Raw genomic sequence first — 19,664 nt, 5'->3', positions numbered from 1 at the left:
ACCCCCAGGTCCCTTTCCCCTACACTGCTCTCTAATACGTAATTTCCCAACCTATACTGGAACCTGGGGTTGTTTCTGCCCAGATGCAGGACTCTACACTTTCCCTTGTTAAATTTCATCAGGTTATTCCCCACCCAACTCTCCAGCCTGTCTAGGTCTCGCTGGATGGCAGCACAGCCTTCTGGCGTGTCAGCCACTCCTCCCAGCTTAGTGTCATCAGCAAACTTGCTGATAATACACTCTATTCCCTCAGCTTCACTGAAAAAGAGGAAGATAATATAAAATCTCTCAAATGCTGTGTGAGTTTCAGAATAAAAGAATAAAATAAAAACAGAGTTCAATATTTCAGTTCTCAGATACATTATCAAATACATGTCAAACTGGCAGTGGTTTAAAATTTCCTTTAAAGTTTCAATATCTGCTGAAAAAAGCAATGGTCTTTTGTCCTCCCTTTTTACGTACCATTTTTATAGATTTCAAAAAAAAATTCTATATGTAGAAAGGCAATTCAAGAAAAATGATACCTTAAGTAGTGATTCAATTAAAAAAATGAGAATAGAAGAATGTGTAGTTAAACCTAGACATTAAAATTTGATCTTATAATTTTCATAGAAGAATATGTTACTTTAATCACTGAGCTTCAAAAAACTTTAAGATGTCATTATGGAATATATACTTCATAACATATTCACCTGTTGGCAGAAGAAATCCTAACATGCTACAAAGAAAGAACTTTCTCAGTAGTGCTCAGTGGAATGGGTTATGTTTGCAGACACAGAAAACCCATATAAACTTCCTTTGACCTTAGCTGTGACAATTTCTTGCAAGAAAAATAATATTTTAAAGTGATAATATCTTCAGCTCTCTTATAATGAGATTTAAGAGGTGAAAACAGGGAAGGTAGAAAATACCAGAATTCACAAAGGACCATAGACTCAGTACAAACATTTCTATTAAATAAATATGTTAACAGTTCAGAATAATATCTATGAGGAAGATTTCATTACAATTCTGTGCCTTGAAATTCAATCTATGATGAATATCAAACTCTCTGGAACAAATATGGGCCTTCAGAACAAGCTGTGAATATCAATTAAATTTGGATGTACTGAGATGACACAGAAATTAGTACAGGATTTCATGTACATTTTATATACTTGCAATTATGCAACCTACTAAATGCTAGTTTCACTTTTCATTTGGAAGATACAGAGGTAGTTGTGTGCACCTCTGTGCTTGGCTAGGTACATTTCCTATTCAGAAAGTGAGGAAGGTAAATGAATGAAGAAGAGAAAGAACAACGGAACAGCACAATTTCAAGGCTATGTATACACTCTCTCAGCTGCTTTCAGTTGCTCATGTTATAATAACCATGCATTAATTTCAAGATAGTAGTCTCCATTTGAACAGAGAATGATGCTAGCAATAAAAAGATAATAAAAGAGTGACCAAATCTTCCCACAGAACTGGGTCCTGTGCTCTACAGAGAAGGTCAAACTCCAGTCAAGGTCAAAGATGTTATGCATGTTCATAGATTTCAAATTTCTTATAATTATTCAGTGTTGAAATCCAATGCAAGTACTTCATCGGTGTTCTGCAAGGTTCTTCAAACACAAACCTCTCATATACCTTTACGAAGTCTGCATTCTATATGAGAAATTTTAAGGTTATTTTCACCTAAAATTATGTACTGTATTTCCAGCATGTTGTATGTAAATATGACATAAGTCAATCTTTAACTTCAAATAAACTTAATACTTTCAATGCCACACAGTAAAAGCATAAAAAGAAATACATTATCACATATATTTATACAGGTATGTGTATATTTACATAACACTTTGTTAAATTCATGTAACACCAGATCAGAAAAACTGAAACACATTCAAAGCAGACAGATTGCACACAATGACAACTTAGATCAGAGACTTCCTGAAGCTACTTAAAACAAAAGGAGAAAGTTAATTTTGTAAATCATTAGTATATCAAAACAGATTTCTAGCAGGCTATCAGAGGATGTTATTGAATGCACAGAATAAGGAAACTAGCCACTTTGTAAAAATGCCTTTACAATCCAGGTAAAAGAAAAAAATCTGAAAACTATCACTACCTTGCTATAATACTGTGGAGATACATTAACATAGGAGTAAAAAGGAAACAATAAATAGAAATAAAGGAGGATCAGCTGTACTCCTGGAAGCATTCCTTGCAGAAGGGGAATCAACTGTACTCACAAACATATTGTTGCCATTGTTTAATTTTAAAATCCAAATTTAAAATGGTTAAATACCGGTGCCACATAAATGCTATAAAAGAATTGATGGGATTATGATTCAGAGTACCAAAGTAGAGCTGCTGATTTACCAAAATTTTTGGCCAGACATTATTTATAGTTTGTAGTCCCCACAGTATTATTTATACAATCAGAAAGACTATTATGACACCCAGAGAGGAAGAAGATACTGCTTTAGTCTCACTACTCCAAACAGCCAAGTGATTCTCTCACAGTATCCTGTTAAATAAAAATGATGTAAAGCCATATGGCATATTTCAAGCCTTTAACAAAGTTCCCCCTAACTAGGGGATGAAAAGGACCTTCTTTTATCATCAGAAGGCACATAATCAAATAGGCCTGTCCTTGACCACAGAGAGCCTGCAGCAGTTCCTGAGGGCTGCTGTGCCCCTCATCCTAAATACAACACCACAGAGCAGATACCTTGGCGTGTTTAAGTAATGTGTAAAGTCATGAGGCATCAAACACCTTCTGCATGCAAAGTACAGAAGTCAAAGGGCTTGGCTATCTTATATTTTCCAGAATGTTTCAGACCTACAGAGTTAAAAACAAAGTTTCTAGTAGGTCATTAGACGTGGATCTACAAGGTCTTCTGGATATAGCACTTCACCAAATGCAACACGCTTGGCTCATTAAAATGGGGAAGCTAGACTGCGCTATCACTTATACGTGTATACATGCATATACTGCTCCCCGCCCTCCATTATAAAAATGCCAATTTAAACAGAGGATTGTAAAAGTCCACTACTTAGCTTCAGCACGAAAGTGATTACTTGCATAGTATATTTATTTAAATTTGGCATCTCTGTGCAAAATGAATTTTTCATCATTATTGATATTTTGCCATAAACACGGTGTATGTCAATGCATGTAAAGAAAACATCATGTTAATGTGTGCTGGTGGCTCAAAATACCTCGTTCAAAGACTGCATTTTAATCTTACTATCTCAGGAAGACAAGCATAAAAGAGGCTCAAGCCATTTATAGTCTTTGTGAACAATATTTTCAGAAGTGCAGCATCAAGAATTCCATATGAAAATAGATCTGAATGATACATCTTAGTTACTCTGATGGACCACAACCATTTAAAAAAACAGATATGTGTTAAACAACGGTCTTATCAGGTTTGTTTGTATCTACAGCTGTGAAAGAGCTTAACCCCCCAACAGCCTACAATGACAAAAGACCATTATGGCATTCAGCGATTGCTGGGAAATATGTAATTTCTTTTCATATAGGTTTCTCCATATATATGTATGTGCTCCAGGGAACCAACAAAGGTAGGATGTTCCTAAAAATGCCATTCTTTCTACCCAGTAACTTTCTACACAGGTAATAGTGTTAAGAATTTAAATCCAAGGACAACAAAAGAACAAAAAGAATATTCCAAGATATCAAGATTTCTTTCCCAATGGTACGGAGAAGAAGTCCCTGAGAAAAGCATAATTATGTACCTAACTAAAAATCATCACAAACTTATAAATATATAAAAAATCAAAATAATTAGATAATAAATGTATTATTATTAATAGAAATGTCTGATTAAAAAAAAGGTTAATATCAAAACAAATTTTTTTTTACTTGTATTATCTTTTATTATTTCAAATATATTTCACAAGACAATCTCATAATTCAATGTAGTTTGGACTCTTGCTGGAACGCTCACAGCTGAGCTTCCTCAGATCTGTAATCAAGAGGGAGATATTTAGGTATATGAACTTTTATGAACCTTTGAACCAAGTTAGAGGTCCAGAAATAAAAGGTCATCACTCAGGGTTACTATATTCATTTGAGATACTCAGTAGACCCAGCAATAAGTGACTGAATTGATCGAATAGGGAGTTTATACAAAGCAAATGTCCATGACAGATACTTCTGTGTTTTAACAGTATTCTTCATTTAACAGCTATTCATCATAGCAAAGCTTCAGATCCCACCCTCTCCAGCTGCTTAAAACACAGTAAGTGCCTTAAGTTAACACAGGTAGAAGGCTTCCATCCAGCACCAGTAGTTCCCAAAAGCTTTTGTGACTGGGGTTGACAGTCAAAAATGTTCTCCAAGCAGATACAGAAGGAGCATGACTTAATAAAGCTCTGAATAGCACTTACGTGCAATAACAGAGAAGGAACAGTTGAGATAGGTCTCCTACATAAACACGCAAAATGGGAAAATGGGACCTATTGACTAAAATAGCATTAATCTTGTCTTATACTGTTTATTATTCTGCTATTTAAAAACCAAGGAAGAAATAACAAAGAAAATAAAAAGAATATGTACATTACTGCATAACAGATCTATTTGCTATAGAATGCACTGTGTGGCCCAGAGCAATCCAGAATAGCAGCTTCTTACAATTGACAGAGATGGAATGAAAAAGACAGATAGTTTTACACAACAGCTTTTTTCCACAAGAACCTAAGGGCTGAGCAAGGTTATTCGGATGCAGCAAGTCCTTAGGAAACATTTCAGCACCTAACCTGACCTAACCTAACCTAACCTAACCTAACCTAACCTAACCTAACCTAACCACACAACTTGTTCAGAACCCAACTTCCATCAGCTACCACTCCACACGACCCGCTGCTTTTGCCAGCCTGCTCTGGCTCTCTCCCCCTGTCAAGAAGTGCAGCAGGACATGGGCTTTATTGCATCTAAAGGGAAAGCTGCATACAAATAGTGAATTTGCTTATGTTCCTGTTGCACTTTCACAAATATAAACAAATGATCGCAGTGAACAAATTACCACGCTAATAAAATAATCCCAAAACAACAACAAAAAAAATCTCTTTAAAAACTTTTTCTGCTGTTTTAGGTCTGCTACAACTACTACACTGATCTTAGCAGTAAAGGGATGGAAACACTGACTTCAAAGTTAGGGATGAATTCGGTTTTGCACTGAAGCAGCAGTTCCAAAATTTCTTATAAGAAGAACATAGCACATCTTCCCACAAAATAACTGTGCTATTTTATACATTTTAGAAAGCATTTTTTTTAAGAAACCTAGTGGTCTGTTATATTTTTCTCCATTTCAAGTACCTCAGAAAGAAAGTAACTTTGATTCTATAATCTTCTTGCTGAAGTAAAACTCACTGTGGAGAACTACCAACATTTCAATATTTTTTATGTTGTTCACTTCAAATTATTATTTTACAATTCTTCATTTAGGATTTGTTTTTCTTCATTCAGTACTAAAAATAATTTGTTCTACAGATCACTGCACAAAGAAATGCCATCTCCCAAAATGGCTGCCATCTGCCACTGTTCCCAGTGCGAGAAAACCCTCCTTCTCTTCAGGGATGATCAGCTTCATTACTCCTAGGAAAACTGGAACCAATTGAAAAGACAAATATGTATTCTCTGAAGAAACTGGCAATGTTTTTGCAAGTGAATAGGGGAAACAGAAGTTAAAAGGAAGAAACGCTGAATCTGAAGCAAGATAAAGTGAGCTAACTCATTCATTCTGCCAAAGGGGTACACTAGTGATTCTAAACTTAGGAACTTGTTTTTAAGGAATGACTTGATACCAACACATCATACACAAAACAATCTATCTTCTCAGTTCTTCCTTTAGTGTTTATTTTTGACATAAATACTTCAGGTATTTGGGAAAGTTTGCAATTTTTTTTAAACTGGGTAGATTTTTATTTAACTAACAATGGGTGAACACATATCGGCAGCAGAGGAATTACAAAGTCCTTGTACAGTTTTTACTGTCTCAGAAACACTGTTAAACTAGGAACTTCATTTAAGGCTGTGTTTAAAATAAATCTGAATACAGAAATCCAAAATCTAAGTATTCAAGCATTTTTCTAAGGTATGGCCAGATAAATAAGGGAAACTAGGAACTGGGCAGCAGGAGAGGCGGAGTGGAGTTCAATGTACTTGTGGATTTAAAAATCCTAATAAACATAGCGACACACTAATCCTAAGTGTATAGAGGTATCCCTGCAAGACCTGCCTCTGTAATCTACCCTGGCAAGTAAAACTGGGAGGGAGTGGCAATATAGCAGCTATTTAGTTAGTACTTGTTACTCCTGAAGGCCTGAAGTGAGGTTCTGGATAAACCGTGCAGCAGATAAAGTCTTCAAACTGCTTCAAAGATTAAGTTAAAATATCTCTAAGAAGGGCAACTTTCAACTAAAAGTTAAACATAGGCACGAGTTTCTTTACAGGTATTTACCTGTTTTACTTTATAGGTAAATACTGTTTTACTTGATCACTACCAATTACAACTGCAGGTGCTTCCTCAGAAAACAAACAAACAACAAGAAAACAAACAAACAAAACAAAACAAAACAACCAACCAACCAAAAACCCACCACCTCCCGAAAACACCAAATCCTAGCATATTCTGTCAAACACCTCTTAGCATACACAGTTCTTGTTGCTGCCCCATTAACTATTTTAATGTTACAGCTTTGTCAAAGCTGTCTAGTTTACAGTAGCTCTCTCATGTAAAAGATGCTTTTGCCTCAAAGCTACTTTTTTTTTAAGAAGCCTGCAAACTAAATACACAAAACAAGTCTGCACTGAGTCTCTTACCTTCCATGTTTTAAACATAAAATTGCTATTAATAATATTTTAGAAAGCTTAATTTTCACAGCAGTTATGCTCAATCGGACAGTCCATGGCAGAAAAAGTCTGATGTTCAGCAGTTAACACAGAATAATACCAACCACAGCATACATAAAAAAGTCATAGATGAAATGCGCGACTTACTGATTTGGGATGAGCTGATATCTCTGATCACAAGCTGGATATAAAAAAAAAAAAAAACCACAACAACAAACTGTTCTTTTTATTTTCCTTCCAAGTGTCAAATGGCAGATGAAAAGAACAGTCAGCCAGGTTACAGCCACATTGGTAAATTTCTCATCTGGCTTTGCTGCATCCCATTCTGTTGCTGGAACATAAACTAAAGCCTGTTTTCCTGTCTGACAACCAAATCTGGAAAGTGGACTGGACTGGACTATCATTTTTTAACCCATTTTTCCATTAAACTACCTTAAAACTATACAGAAGCTGAACTGGGAATCCATCAGGCTGAGCACTGCTCTATCCTACCGCATAAGGATGTAGTTATTCTAAACTATCATCCTGCAAACATTGATTCTGATTACAACAGAATGCAAGTTATTAACTTTTACCATGAAGCCCAAACCTGAGTGAGAACAAAAGGAGGGGGTCGGCTTGGTGTGAAGCTACTTTATCCATCACACCATTCACAGTAGTGTTCAGTAGTAGCTGTCACAGGGTAACTTTTCGGCTGTACTGGAGTATGGATGGATGAAAACTTCTCCTGTATCAGCCCATTTCTTATGCAGAGCCCAGGAACAACTCTGGCCAATATTCTACAAGAAATCCACAATCAAAAGAACCCACTACAATCTGGGTGTAGCAGATGCATGGCCAAAACTGAATGTTACATCTATGGCAGAGAGCAGTTCAGTGGGCAAAGGAGAAGTTTGTTCATAAAGCAATGTCTGTTCAAGAGTTTCCAAGTCTTCTTGAAAAGATATTTTAATAATGACAAAGGTGTCAGGGATTAAATCCTTGGCATGTGAGGATGCTCTAAATTGAAAGGCTCTAAAGATCCCACTAATTTAGATACTCATAAAGATTCATTCTGAAGTCAAAACACACCTCGAATGTGCATGACTGGTGTAAAAATGGTAACTAATGCTCTATCAAAGAGACAGTGAGAATACTTTCGATGAAAAATTCATTAAACCTAGGTGCTATCAGTGAATGTTCAGTGACCATTATTACTGGTCGTATTTATTACTTGTTTCATGTAGGAAATGATATATTTTGTGCTGTCTAGCCACAACTGAACATTTAATCTCTCTCCCGTTTTCCAGACTGAAATCAAAAGTCCTATACCTATGAATTTTATGGATGCAATGGTAAAGACTGAATCAAAACTACTATGCAATTTTTTATTTTAATTAAAGATATGCTTCATTCCCTTGCTGCAACAGATCTTATTCTTAAAGAAATAAATGCCATTCTCCACCTGGGATGAATCTCTGTTTTTTTAAGAGACTGAAGATGAAGCATTCCTTCCTAATGAGTTATTCTTGTGAAAGACACTACTGTCAGAGGTCAGGGGTATGGCAGGTGTGAATGTCTGCCTACACCTGTAGTAATGTTGCAGAAGTTGCAGTGCTGCAATAAACAATTTTAATAGGAATAAAATGTTTCATGAAGGATCACAACAGTATCTCATTAGGACATACCGTGGAGCATTGCATTCACTTTACATTGCAGTGTTTGGGACATCTGCTAAAGGAGGATGCTCTTGAAAATTATAGGCATAGCTGGATGGCAACAACAGTGTCCCATGTATGTGACAAATGACTGATCTGAGCATAAGACTACAAGACAGACAATCCAGAGCTTCAAATGTAGTTATGAAGCCTTCCCAGATTACTTCCACAGCACTTGAACTCTTGGTCTCAGCATTCCCTTTTGTACAAACATCATTTAAGTGATAGGGGGGGGGAAAAAAAAAAAGTGAAGATTTGTCTAGGTGATTCCCTTCAACAATGAAAACTACAATATACATTCTTGTTATACATGTGGGTCCTTTGTTACAGGCTTAGACCTACACATCAAACCAGAGAACTGATGTATAATTGTTTATGGAAGACACACAGTTAAGCTCTAAAATACTACAATCAACAATAGTTATGCAGACTACAGGTAAGAAAGCTCAGGAAGCTCTTTACACACAGGTGACAATAAAATCTATAGATTTGAGTCCATATATATTTATTCCTCAATTATTTTTTATTTCAAATATGCTCTTTTACAAGCCAAAACTCTTCCTTTGCCTTTGATACAATCTTCTGAATACCCCGATTCCGTATCAAGCTATCATTACCAGCGACAGTGTTTTTTGCAATACAAATTTCACCTGTACAGCCTTTTAACTCTGACCTTCATGGATCCAGCAGTCTTCAGTAACTGTGTGATACTCAGTTAGAATTCAATAAACACTTTTGTTGGTTAGTTACATAACACAAAACGCAGCTCTCCTCCATCCATCAGGATAGCAGTAAAGTATTAATAGGCATAAAAGTTTTGAAGGTGCCACTTCAACAGAGTGGGTTTTTCTTTTAATAAATAAGTTTCTTTACAGAAAAATAAACGAACAAACCACATGAAAAAACAAACAAACAAAAAAACAACACAGAGCAATTTACTCTTAAAAAGACTAAGAGTAGTGACTGTAAAATATAAAGATATTTAAGGCCTAGCCTTTGATTTTTACTTTATATGGAATTCACAAGGTCATTTCCATCTGTCATGGAAAGGCTTAGTATTTGCTCAAAAGGAACTTAATTCTGAAAGGTCTGCCAGTCTCCACCAAAATGAGTGAGACAAGTAAGCACCTCAGAAGATGCACACAACCTGCTCCAGAATTCATCGCTCTTCACTTCTTCACACCCTTTTGTTTTCAAACTGTCAATATAAAACTATGTTCACTAAGGATTGTTTTCGCATAGATGGAGCTCAATTGCATGGACTATTCAAGAGGAAACAGCTGAATGAGTCAGTAAGTTACAAATGCGTGATTCCCAGCAACTACATTAAAACAGCATTATATAAAATATTAACTGAACATTTTCAGTTTCAAAGGCCTGGGTTCATATACACCAGTTCAAAGTATAAAATGTTCATGTTTTACCACTTCACATGTTCTCATGGCAATCTCTTCTGATCTTCTGACCACCGTAAGAAGAAATCACTTAATGCAGCTTTCATTAAAATAACGGGACAAAGTCAATTTACACAATTTCATTTAAAATATATTATACTGTGATACATAGGTATTCCACATATGACATTTTTGAATGAAAGTTTTTCCATTCACATTTTTCAATGTAATATAGTTTATGTTATTGAGAGGGGAAAAAAAAAAAAAAAGTGGTGGGGGGATGAAAAAAGTTAAATTAAATTCTGTGGGGTTTTTGTGTTGTCATGATATCTAACTTTTCTCTTTTCCACAAAAGAAAGCTGTGGAAACTTCCTCACAAAATTGCTTTTGCTACTGCATACTTATTTTCAGCTAATAAAGGAAACTTTGTGTAATGACCAATATACCCACCTTACCTGAAAGCTAATTACAATATCAATTACAGCCTCTTCTCTTAGGGCTAATTTACATCTTAAAAGGAGCTTCATAGACTTAGAGCAGTAATTCATCCTCTGGTAAGCGGGTGTGACAACAACTTTAATCACCAAAATCAAGGGTGAAAACAGCTGATTGAAGTTGCATGAAGCTTCTACACAGCTTTTTAATTCTCTCAAGTCCTAAGCAGCACCTGGTTTTGATCTTTGCTCAGAATAGACCACAAATATGTCTCAAATCAAATTGAAAGCCCAGAATACTACATTTAATAGATCACATACAAACCAGAACCAGAATCAAAAGAGCATTAATGGATGCTTGTCAGTCTTGACACACTTCCACATAAACTCAGGCAAACCAGAGCTGCAATCAAGTACCCGACAGAACTTCCTGATCTGAAGTCCCCGCATCTGACGTGTACAATCCTTTCAAATTAAGATATGCATGCAGAATGCCTCTAACATTGTAGACAACAGTATCTCTACTGATTTCATCTAAGCCACACCATTTATACAACTCCGGAATCTGCTCTCTGGTTACTATGTTCTCCTCCAAGAGGGGCAATAACTTACCTTCTCACATTTCATTATGCACTACTATGTCTTGGTAACTTCTAAGAGCCTCAATAAACAAATGCTGAGAACAAAGGTGCATATGAATAGATAATCCTAAATATGGCCAGTCCAACATTCAATGTCCTGAGCATCAGGTACAACCTCCTCCTGCATTCTAATGGAGACTGTTGGGAACAGAGGCATCTTCTATGTGTCACATTAATGCAAAAGGCCTCAGATCGTTTTGGATTACTACCAATGTCAAAGGATTCCCTAGCCTGCCTTTAATGCCATACACACTACAGTGTTGCGTTTCGGAGACAGAGCACACCCGTAATATTTACTGTATCCTGAATCAAAACTGCTACACAATGAGTTCTTTTCTCCCTGATATAAGGCCTATTAAAATAAATAGGGAAAAAAAAGAAACTCACTAATTCTCAACAGGCTTCAGATCAGAATAAAATTAGCACTCAAAATTTATCTCTTGATTTTCACCCATTATTCAGCAGTCTTATTCTCTGTGGCCTCAATCTAACTCACTTGTTTCTGCAGCTGAAGTTTACAGTCTGTGTGTGCAATCCCTGATACCTAAGCAAAGGCAAGTGAGACCAAGCACAGAGTCAAGAGATTGCCTACAAGACAGCTAATGAGATGCACATGTTCCACCCCACTGAAGACAAAGCAATAATATAGAAAAAAACAAATAATTTGACCTGCAGAATACCCATTACTTCTTATGGCAGGAAACTGTAAGGGAGCTTAACTTCAGATTTATTCAGGAGTGCAATATTTTTACTGCAGAACTTTCCACTGATGCCAATAAGATAATGAAACTCCCGTGAACAGTGTTTATTGCTATGATGAACTATGGAATATATTTGTACAATAAACAGGTCAAGATTTGTATTTATTGCCATTCTTTGCCGTTTCCTAATACTGCCTGTTCTATTTCTTCACGTTTTCAGGAACAGGGAAAGAAGAAAAGACTCTTGATTTCAGCAAGATATTTGGGCTCTCAGCTAAGATAAATTTCCATAAAGCTAACTAAGACTGAGAGTGTTTTACTCCAAATCAATTAGTCTCACATTATTTTCTCACCACTTCAGAATCATCTAGGGACTGAAGGTGCTTTCTTCCTGGAGCCCTGGGAGGCTCTCCTGTGAAAGCAATGGTTTAACCTTAACCTTGGGAGTTTGCAAGGCTTTCTGCAGGTGTTCTGTGTAAGTATGAACTACCAATACATTTTAGAAGTGGTTAGAAATAACAACTGACATAGCGAAAATTAAAAAATAAAATAAAATAAAAATATTTCTATTCACTTCTACCAAATAGCGACAACTACCAAATACCAACAACTTTCATGTTTCTGCATGAGTGAGAGCATCTGTATCAGGGAGAAGGAAAGAGGTTCAGGTTAGCAATACTCAGGTTACTATTATTCAGGACAGGCAATAGAAGGGTAATGTTTATTTACAGAAGGGATACACTAAGCAGTCCAGCATCAAAGCAAAAGTGTTCCCGTGGATAAATTCCTTCCGTGACCACCATCTCTCAAGAAGCATCAGGATATGGTATGCCTCCTACTGTAAACCTCAGACATTTTTTATTTTAATCCCTTGCTCTGACTGATACAAGAAAGTGCCAGTAGAACTTCAGAATTGCATACTTAGAAAACCCTTTCTATCTCCAGCAGTACTAGAGAGAGAAGGAGAGGTCTATTTTTCAATAAAGGTAGAAAAACTGCAGCTTTATAATGTAAAATGCCACCCAAAGCTTTCTTAAATTCCACCTTCTTTTTTGATCTAACAGCGAATTCCGCTAGAGAAACATGGAAAGGAACAGTAAGTTGTGCAGGAACTAGAATTTTAACTATGTTCCATGCTGCTGCTTTAATTATGTAAAACAGTATTAAGTAACAAACTGTTTATGCATGAAGTGGAAAATTTACACATCAAAAACTATTACGATAATTGGATCATGCTATCTTCTTAGCTCTTCCCACCTCTCCTTCTTCAAACTCTCAAGTGGAGTAATAGTCAGAGAAATACCTGTCCTAGGTTGGGGTGATGATGAATTCCATTTTTCCCATTGATCTTGCAAACACAGGGCACTTGCTCTGAAGAACTGGATCAATAACCATACATGCTTGGGGAGAAAGCAATGCGTATTTCATAATTTCCCAAATGTGATGTTCTTAACACCATTATAGGCATGACAACAACGGACTAAAAGGAGAACACACAGACTTGGGGTTGCTCCAACATCGCTACTGTTGTTCATTTGGAATTTATTTTTTCTAGGAGGGGTGAAGGAAACTTACTTATAATTTCTATCCTCTTTCCTGGAAATGATAATGTAAGCTATGAACTGTCATTTAAATCCACAAGGTTTCATTTTACTTTTATTATACTCTTTGCACTAACACTTATTAAATTGAATAACAGCTCCTGCTTTATTCTTAAAGTGACACAGAAAAACTAATACAGTGAGATCACTGAAAACCTATTTGACAAAAATACTTTAACATTTCCAGTGTATCACAAAACTACGCAGCACCCATGCAGTAATTCTGGTTTAAATACTGCAGCTGTCCCCTTCTAGAGACTTCGGTCCCTCAGGTGCAGAGCTCTGAGCAGGTTCCCGGGAATTCAAAACCAAAGCCCGGCTGACGGCGGGTCTTGAACGCGCGGTTCCGAACTCTCTCCCCGGGGGAGCTCACCTGGAGGCGGGGCGGGCGGCCGCCCCCCGCCGCTGCGGCTGCGCGGGGCCGTGCCGACGCGCGGAGCTGTCTGCGGTGCTGAACGGGCGGCGGAAAACCTCCCCCCCCCCCCCGCCTCGAGAGGCGGAAGGTGCTCCAGGTCCTCCACTGCCCGCTCGAACCGGCCGAAAGGACAAAAAAGAAAACTCATCTGTCTCATGTTCACAGCTGCCGGGAAGAAGCCTTGCAAGTCTTTATAAACTTCCCTTCTAACTCCCTTAAAATGTTCAGCCGGTCTGGGACAAGCAAACTCCAGAGCTTGGTTTAACTGACTAGCCGACCACCTTCAAAGCGAATCATATCGGCAAGGTCATTTTAAAGGAAAGACTGGAGTCACCTGCTGTGCTGCTAGGCAGAGCCATAGACTTGCTTGCAGCATGGCTGTTTGGACTTCCTACCAATAAATCAAGGTCACAGACTACTGAAAAGAACGAGATAGCCCATTTCCGTTTGCAAGCATTTTAGACCACCAGGAGTTTCTAAATATTACACCTGCAAGCAGTAATAATTACTAAACTGTCATCTTTTCATTTCCCAACATATTTTGTCTCATGCTTTGTGGAAAAATCCACTTATATTTAGGTTGGTTTGCTTCCACCTGAGTATGAAACATACCACACTGCAAGCAGTGACCTTCTTCTGTTCTATAGAACAATTTTTCTTCTATCAATGAACTCCTACTTATTTACACTACACCAACTGGTGAAGTCTAAACGTGCTTCAGAGGAGCATTAGAAAGGAATGTTCAAACTTGAACAGGATTGACAAATAGCTGATGCAAACAGTCCTCCAAGACACAGCCAACCATCTGTAGGCATGATTCTACAGACCTGATTCATTCTACTGTGCACGGCAGGATATTTCCTTGAATTAAAGGCATGTGGGCCTCCAGAAAACAGTCACCTTTAAAAATTGTTTTTTAAACATTGCATTATCAGGGTTACAAAGTAGTTTCTTTGGCCTGGAGAAAATTCCTTATGTTCCTAAGCCGAAGTATGTTAAATGTACTCCTTTTCACATGTCAAGTATAACATACATTTCTGACCATAGGTGGACATAAATTTTGTTCTGCATGCTCTTCATCTTATTTTTTAAAAGTCAAGTGTGTGCACAAAACCAGACTGTGCCTAAGTCAAAAGGCTATCAGATATCTAATAGCTAAGGGTGGTACTACACACTTTGCTTCTAGTAGCCTCCTTGAAAAAGAGAACTTCCTTTTCATTTTCAAGATGAATGACAGAGCCCCTTTAAGCTGCAGCTAACTCCAGGCCTTGCCTTGACTCCTGCAGTTTTCAGCATCTATCAGGTGAAAACATAGAATATTGCTGTTACAGGCAGGTATAGTTGTGTTCTGTACTGTCAGGCAGCACTGAGAACTATATCAACCTTAATTAAGTCATGCGATTGCATAACTCCTTCCACGTAGTCCCATACATTAGGAAGTTATTTAAAATTAACGATTAAAAAAATGCAAACAAACAAACAAAAAATGGAATTACAACTTTAGTTCTTTAAGATAGTTTCTTTTCTGACCCATAACATACTCCTAAGGGAAAGAAAATCTGTAACCATTTACCTGAGAAAAAACACAATCAAATCTTAGAGTAACTACTCAGTATAAGCTGATGCATAGAGGGACCTACAATTAATTGGTTACCTTGCATAAAATTTTCAATTTAAAGCTTCTAGAAAATGCATAGAGTAATTAAAATGTTTACCTAGATTTTCTTTCAGCTTTGCTCTTCATGCCTCAATCACCACTTGTGGGAAGATACACCAGAGAAGCTGGCTCCCTCATTTCAGCAGCACCACTTGTTTGTTTTTATACAGATAAAGAAACCTCTCCATTAGTACTCTAGTAGTTTATAAAGATGCTCTTTCACCAGAACACTTGTTTATTGACTACAATGTTATTAAACAGCTTTCAATATCTTCAATATTAATGCAGAGTAACTGGGTTCTGAGCCAGGAATAGAAGTTTTGCATATGCAAAGACTGCAAAACAAGATCCAATTTGGCAAAGAGTCTTCAGTAACATTATACTTCTCTAACCTTACCCTAAGTAGGAGACTATGGTACCATTTCACATTGAAACTACAGCATTCATTTACATGGAAGCAGGGTACTATACAATTCTTAATCTTTTTTTTTCTTTTTTTTTTTTTTTTCCTTTTACTGATTGATATTCATGGAAAAGTCTTCTTTGCCCTTGAAAGCTGTCATTTCAGCTTGTAGCTCAAAGTATCTCTTAACTAATCTGAAAAAGCAAAAGCATTGATGCACCTATGAGCAAGTTATTTTTACCTTCACAACTTTGAAATCTGTTCTAAGTTTCAGCTGAGCTGAATGCCAAATTTTAATTTATTGGTGAAAAAAAATTACAAATATAATTAGAACTAAGTCCCTTGAACAAAAATATGTGACAGCATTTGTAAGACTTATTCTGCATCTTTGATCATTACATTCCTCCTACCTTTAGCCCTACCATTCTCAACAGTTTTCCTCTGTCACATTCCTAGCAGTTGTGTGACATTAAATGAAACAAGCCAAACATAAGTCTTCCCCCTCCTCTTAAATATTCTCCTAGCATACACTCATATCTGAGACAGTGCAGTGAAGATTACATACCTTTCATGGTGAAGATAATTAACCTCGCCGTCATGAGAGAATGCACGGCATGAAATGTAGTCATTGGGAAACAAAAGATTGTTGCTGTACATCTGTTACAGAAGACAGCAGGCGTGTAATAACTTCAGGGATAAACGATCCTATATCACAACTGCAGGCAACAGAACCTGGCAGGCAAAACTTCCTGGTGAATACATGCCCACTGTGTTTCTCTCCAGGGCTGAGGTCCATTCACCGAACTTCAGGAGATGAGCAGGCAGCACTTTTGCTCTCTGAACCAGTGTGAAGTGCCCAGTACTTACCACCACTGTGCCCTTACACAAACCACCTCGCACCCCCAGCTATATACCAGCAGCACTCACCAGCCCACAGAAGGAAACGTTACCTGGATTTCCCTTGCATGGTACACGATAATGAGCCCAAGCAGGATAATCGTGGAGAGGCTAATAAGGCATTTCAGAGCGAGAGAATACAGCGACTCCTGCAAGAGAAAAGACATCGCTGTCCCTGAGACCCACGGGCACGGGCCGCTCCCGCCCCACCACAGTCCCCGGGAGGGCACCTCTTCTAGCGGGGCCGGCGGCAGAGCGGGGGCCGGCGGCTCCCGGGCGCAGGGCGCGGGGAGCGCCTCGGGACGGGGACGGGACGGGGGACGGGCAGCCTCGCAGCGCTGGGGTCTCCGAGGGGCCGGGGCCGCCCCTCCGCGGGGCCGTGGGGGCGGTCGGACCGGCTGCCGGGGTGGGCTGTGCGTGAGGTGGTGGGTACCTTGGTGTAGGCGCCCCAGGAGAGCTCGGTCTCGATGACCATGACGACGATGCCGAACATGCCGAAGATGAGCGCGTAGTCACTGAGGCGCTTGCGTTTCTCGAAGAGCGCCCGGCGGTGCCCCAGCTTGTAGCCGATGTTCTGGTTTTTCTTCTTGCTGGACTTGCCCCCGCCGTTGTTGGTGCCGCCTGGGCCGGGACCGGCGGGGCCGTAGAGCGCCAGGTTGTTGGAGTTGTTGTGCTCGGGCTTGGAGACCACGATCTCCGGGGCGGCGGGGGTGCCGGCTGCGGTGGGGCTGGAGAGAGGCTGCTGGAGCGGCTGCGACTCGGAGTCCAGCTCCTGTAGGTTCCTGCGGGACGAGCTCAGGTTGCTGAGCGGCCGCATGACGCCGCCGTTGTACCTGCAGCTGCTCATGGCTATTTCGGTGAAGGGGTTGCTCTCCCGGCGCTGCTGCTGCTGCTGGTGGTGATGGTGGTGATGGTGGTGATGGGTGCTGCCGCTGCTGACACTGCTGCTGGGGCTGGCTGCCTGGTGCTGCTGCAGGCTATGGCACTGGTGGTACTGGGGGTACTGGTGAGGCTGCCTGGACGCGCCGGCATGGCTGGAGGGAGTGAGCTCGCTGACGTTCAGCTGGCTGCCCTGCCGGGAGGAGGCGGCAGATGAGAGCGGCGAGGAGTGAGTCCGGAAGGCGCCCGAGAGGGGCGAGGAAGCGCGGAGCAGCAGGGGCAGGTTATCCCCCGCGGCTGCCGCAGCAGCCCCATAGTAGGCGCAGTTGTTGCACTGGAGGCATGGGCTTTGCTGCTGCTGCTGGTGGAGGCTCTGCTTGTCGTGGCCGTGCTGCTGCTGACAGTGCGGCGGCGGCGGGCGCTGCTGTTGCTGCTGCTGCTCGGAGCCGAAGCCCGCCGGGAACTGCCGCGGCGCGTCCATGCCAGGGCCGTTAAAGCCGCAGGAGGACCAGGCGGTGGTGCACCCTGCGCAATGCGTTATGGTCGGCAGGGGAGAGTCCTGCTGCCGCCACGAAGGGCCCATCCCGGCTCCCGTAGAATCCAGCCGCCGCGTCCGATTGGTTGGGCGGACCAAAACAACGGGCATCACGTCACCTGAGGGGGGTGACCGGCCGCGGCGTGAGGCGGCGGGGGCGGCGCAGGATCCCCCGCCGCCCCGCCCCGCCCCGCGCAGGGATCCCACCTCCGCCCCGCCGCGCCCGCAGGTAAGGGCCGCCCTCGCCCCCCGCGCCGCCCCGCCCGTCGCGGGGAGCCCCGCGCTGTGGAAACACGGGGGTTCCCGGAGGCGGGGAACGCGCTGCTCCCGGGATCGCCCCCGACAGGAAGGGCCGCCGCGGCGGGTCTCCCCGGCTCCCCCCGCTCCCCGCCGCCGCTCACATCTGCGCCGTCTTCGGAACATGGGCGCCGCGCTCCGGAGCTGTCCAGCGGCGCCTCCGGCCCGCCGCCGCCGCCCTGCAAAACACAGCGCCGCGCTCGCTGCCCGCCGCCGCCCTGGCGGGCCTGCGCCTCCCGCCGGCCGCGCCACGGCCTCGGGCCGGGGCCTGCGCGGGCCGCCGGAGGAAACCGGGACGCGGGGATCCCTCCCCGGCACATGGCGGGAAGCGAGGCGGGGGGCTCTTGTGCCGGCCGCGCCTGCCCGCTGCTGGAGAAGGGACAGCCGGCCGGCGGGCTGCGAGGCCGCCGCCCGGGGCACTACAGGGGCTGGCTGAGGGGCTGGAGAGCTGCTCCGGCGGCTCAGCAGGAGCTTTACCGTGAAACGGGATCGGTGCCACTGAGTCGCTGCATCTGGCGCCGGTTTCCTGGCACGCAATGCCAGTGCAGACCTGAGGCTGGTCGCCTGCTACCATTTTGCCTTTTCCCCTTCCGTCCTTTCCCTCCCAAACTCTCGCTGAATAATTCACTCCTGAAGCCTCTTCAGGCAGAGTAACGCCTGAACCAGGTAGTCTCTTTTCTGCATTTATTTAAGGGAAGAACCATGAAAACGGTAAGTCATGTATGTTGTTACAGCTGTGCCATTCTTGTCAACTAGCCGAGATTATAAGAGCAGTTCTGGTTTGGTTTTTTTTTCAGTCAGGCATCACTGTTTGTCTTGAAAAATCAGCTGCACAATTTTACAGCATGGAAGGTTTCCTTACATCTCTAACTTCTCTCTGATGTCAAAGATAAAATTCACTATGCCTTCAGCAGATAAAAGCCTACATCTGTATTACTTCTGTGTCTCACATAATGTGCAATTTCCTTTGAAACTGCGCATTTGAATGCCTTGCATTTTAGAAATAAGAGTAAGGCACTGTCATTAACAAATCTTTTATATTCTGCTGTAAAATTTCAATGACTTAATTCCTAACCAAGGTGTACTTTTTAAAGCAAGCACATATTGCACACACACAGTCAAACAACCCTCGATAATATTGTGAATATCACGGTTGTACCATATAGGTAGATTATTCAGAGTGACCAAAAATTAAAATTTTGAGTATATTTACATAGCATAGGTTATTTTGGAAAAAAAGCACCCATA

General features: G+C 41.0%; 1 protein-coding gene across 1 annotated transcript in view; it reads right to left on the bottom strand.

The window, feature by feature from the left end:
- KCNN2 (potassium calcium-activated channel subfamily N member 2) overlaps positions 1-18,542 on the bottom strand; it is a gene marked incomplete at both ends in the record, with an annotated part of 69,995 nt that extends 51,453 nt beyond the window's left edge. Inside the window, 3 exons of the mRNA XM_080362597.1 lie at positions 16,759-16,854; positions 17,139-18,238; positions 18,521-18,542. Of these exons, the coding sequence (XP_080218723.1) occupies positions 16,759-16,854; positions 17,139-18,238; positions 18,521-18,542 (1,218 nt within the window). The remainder of the gene's footprint in view (positions 1-16,758; positions 16,855-17,138; positions 18,239-18,520) is intronic.
- Between the last annotated feature and the right edge of the window lie 1,122 nt (positions 18,543-19,664).

The sequence above is a fragment of the Nesoenas mayeri genome (genome assembly GCF_963082525.1).
Source record: "Nesoenas mayeri genome assembly, chromosome: Z".
NCBI lineage: Eukaryota > Metazoa > Chordata > Aves > Columbiformes > Columbidae > Nesoenas > Nesoenas mayeri.
This window is presented reverse-complemented; position numbering and strand designations above follow the sequence as displayed.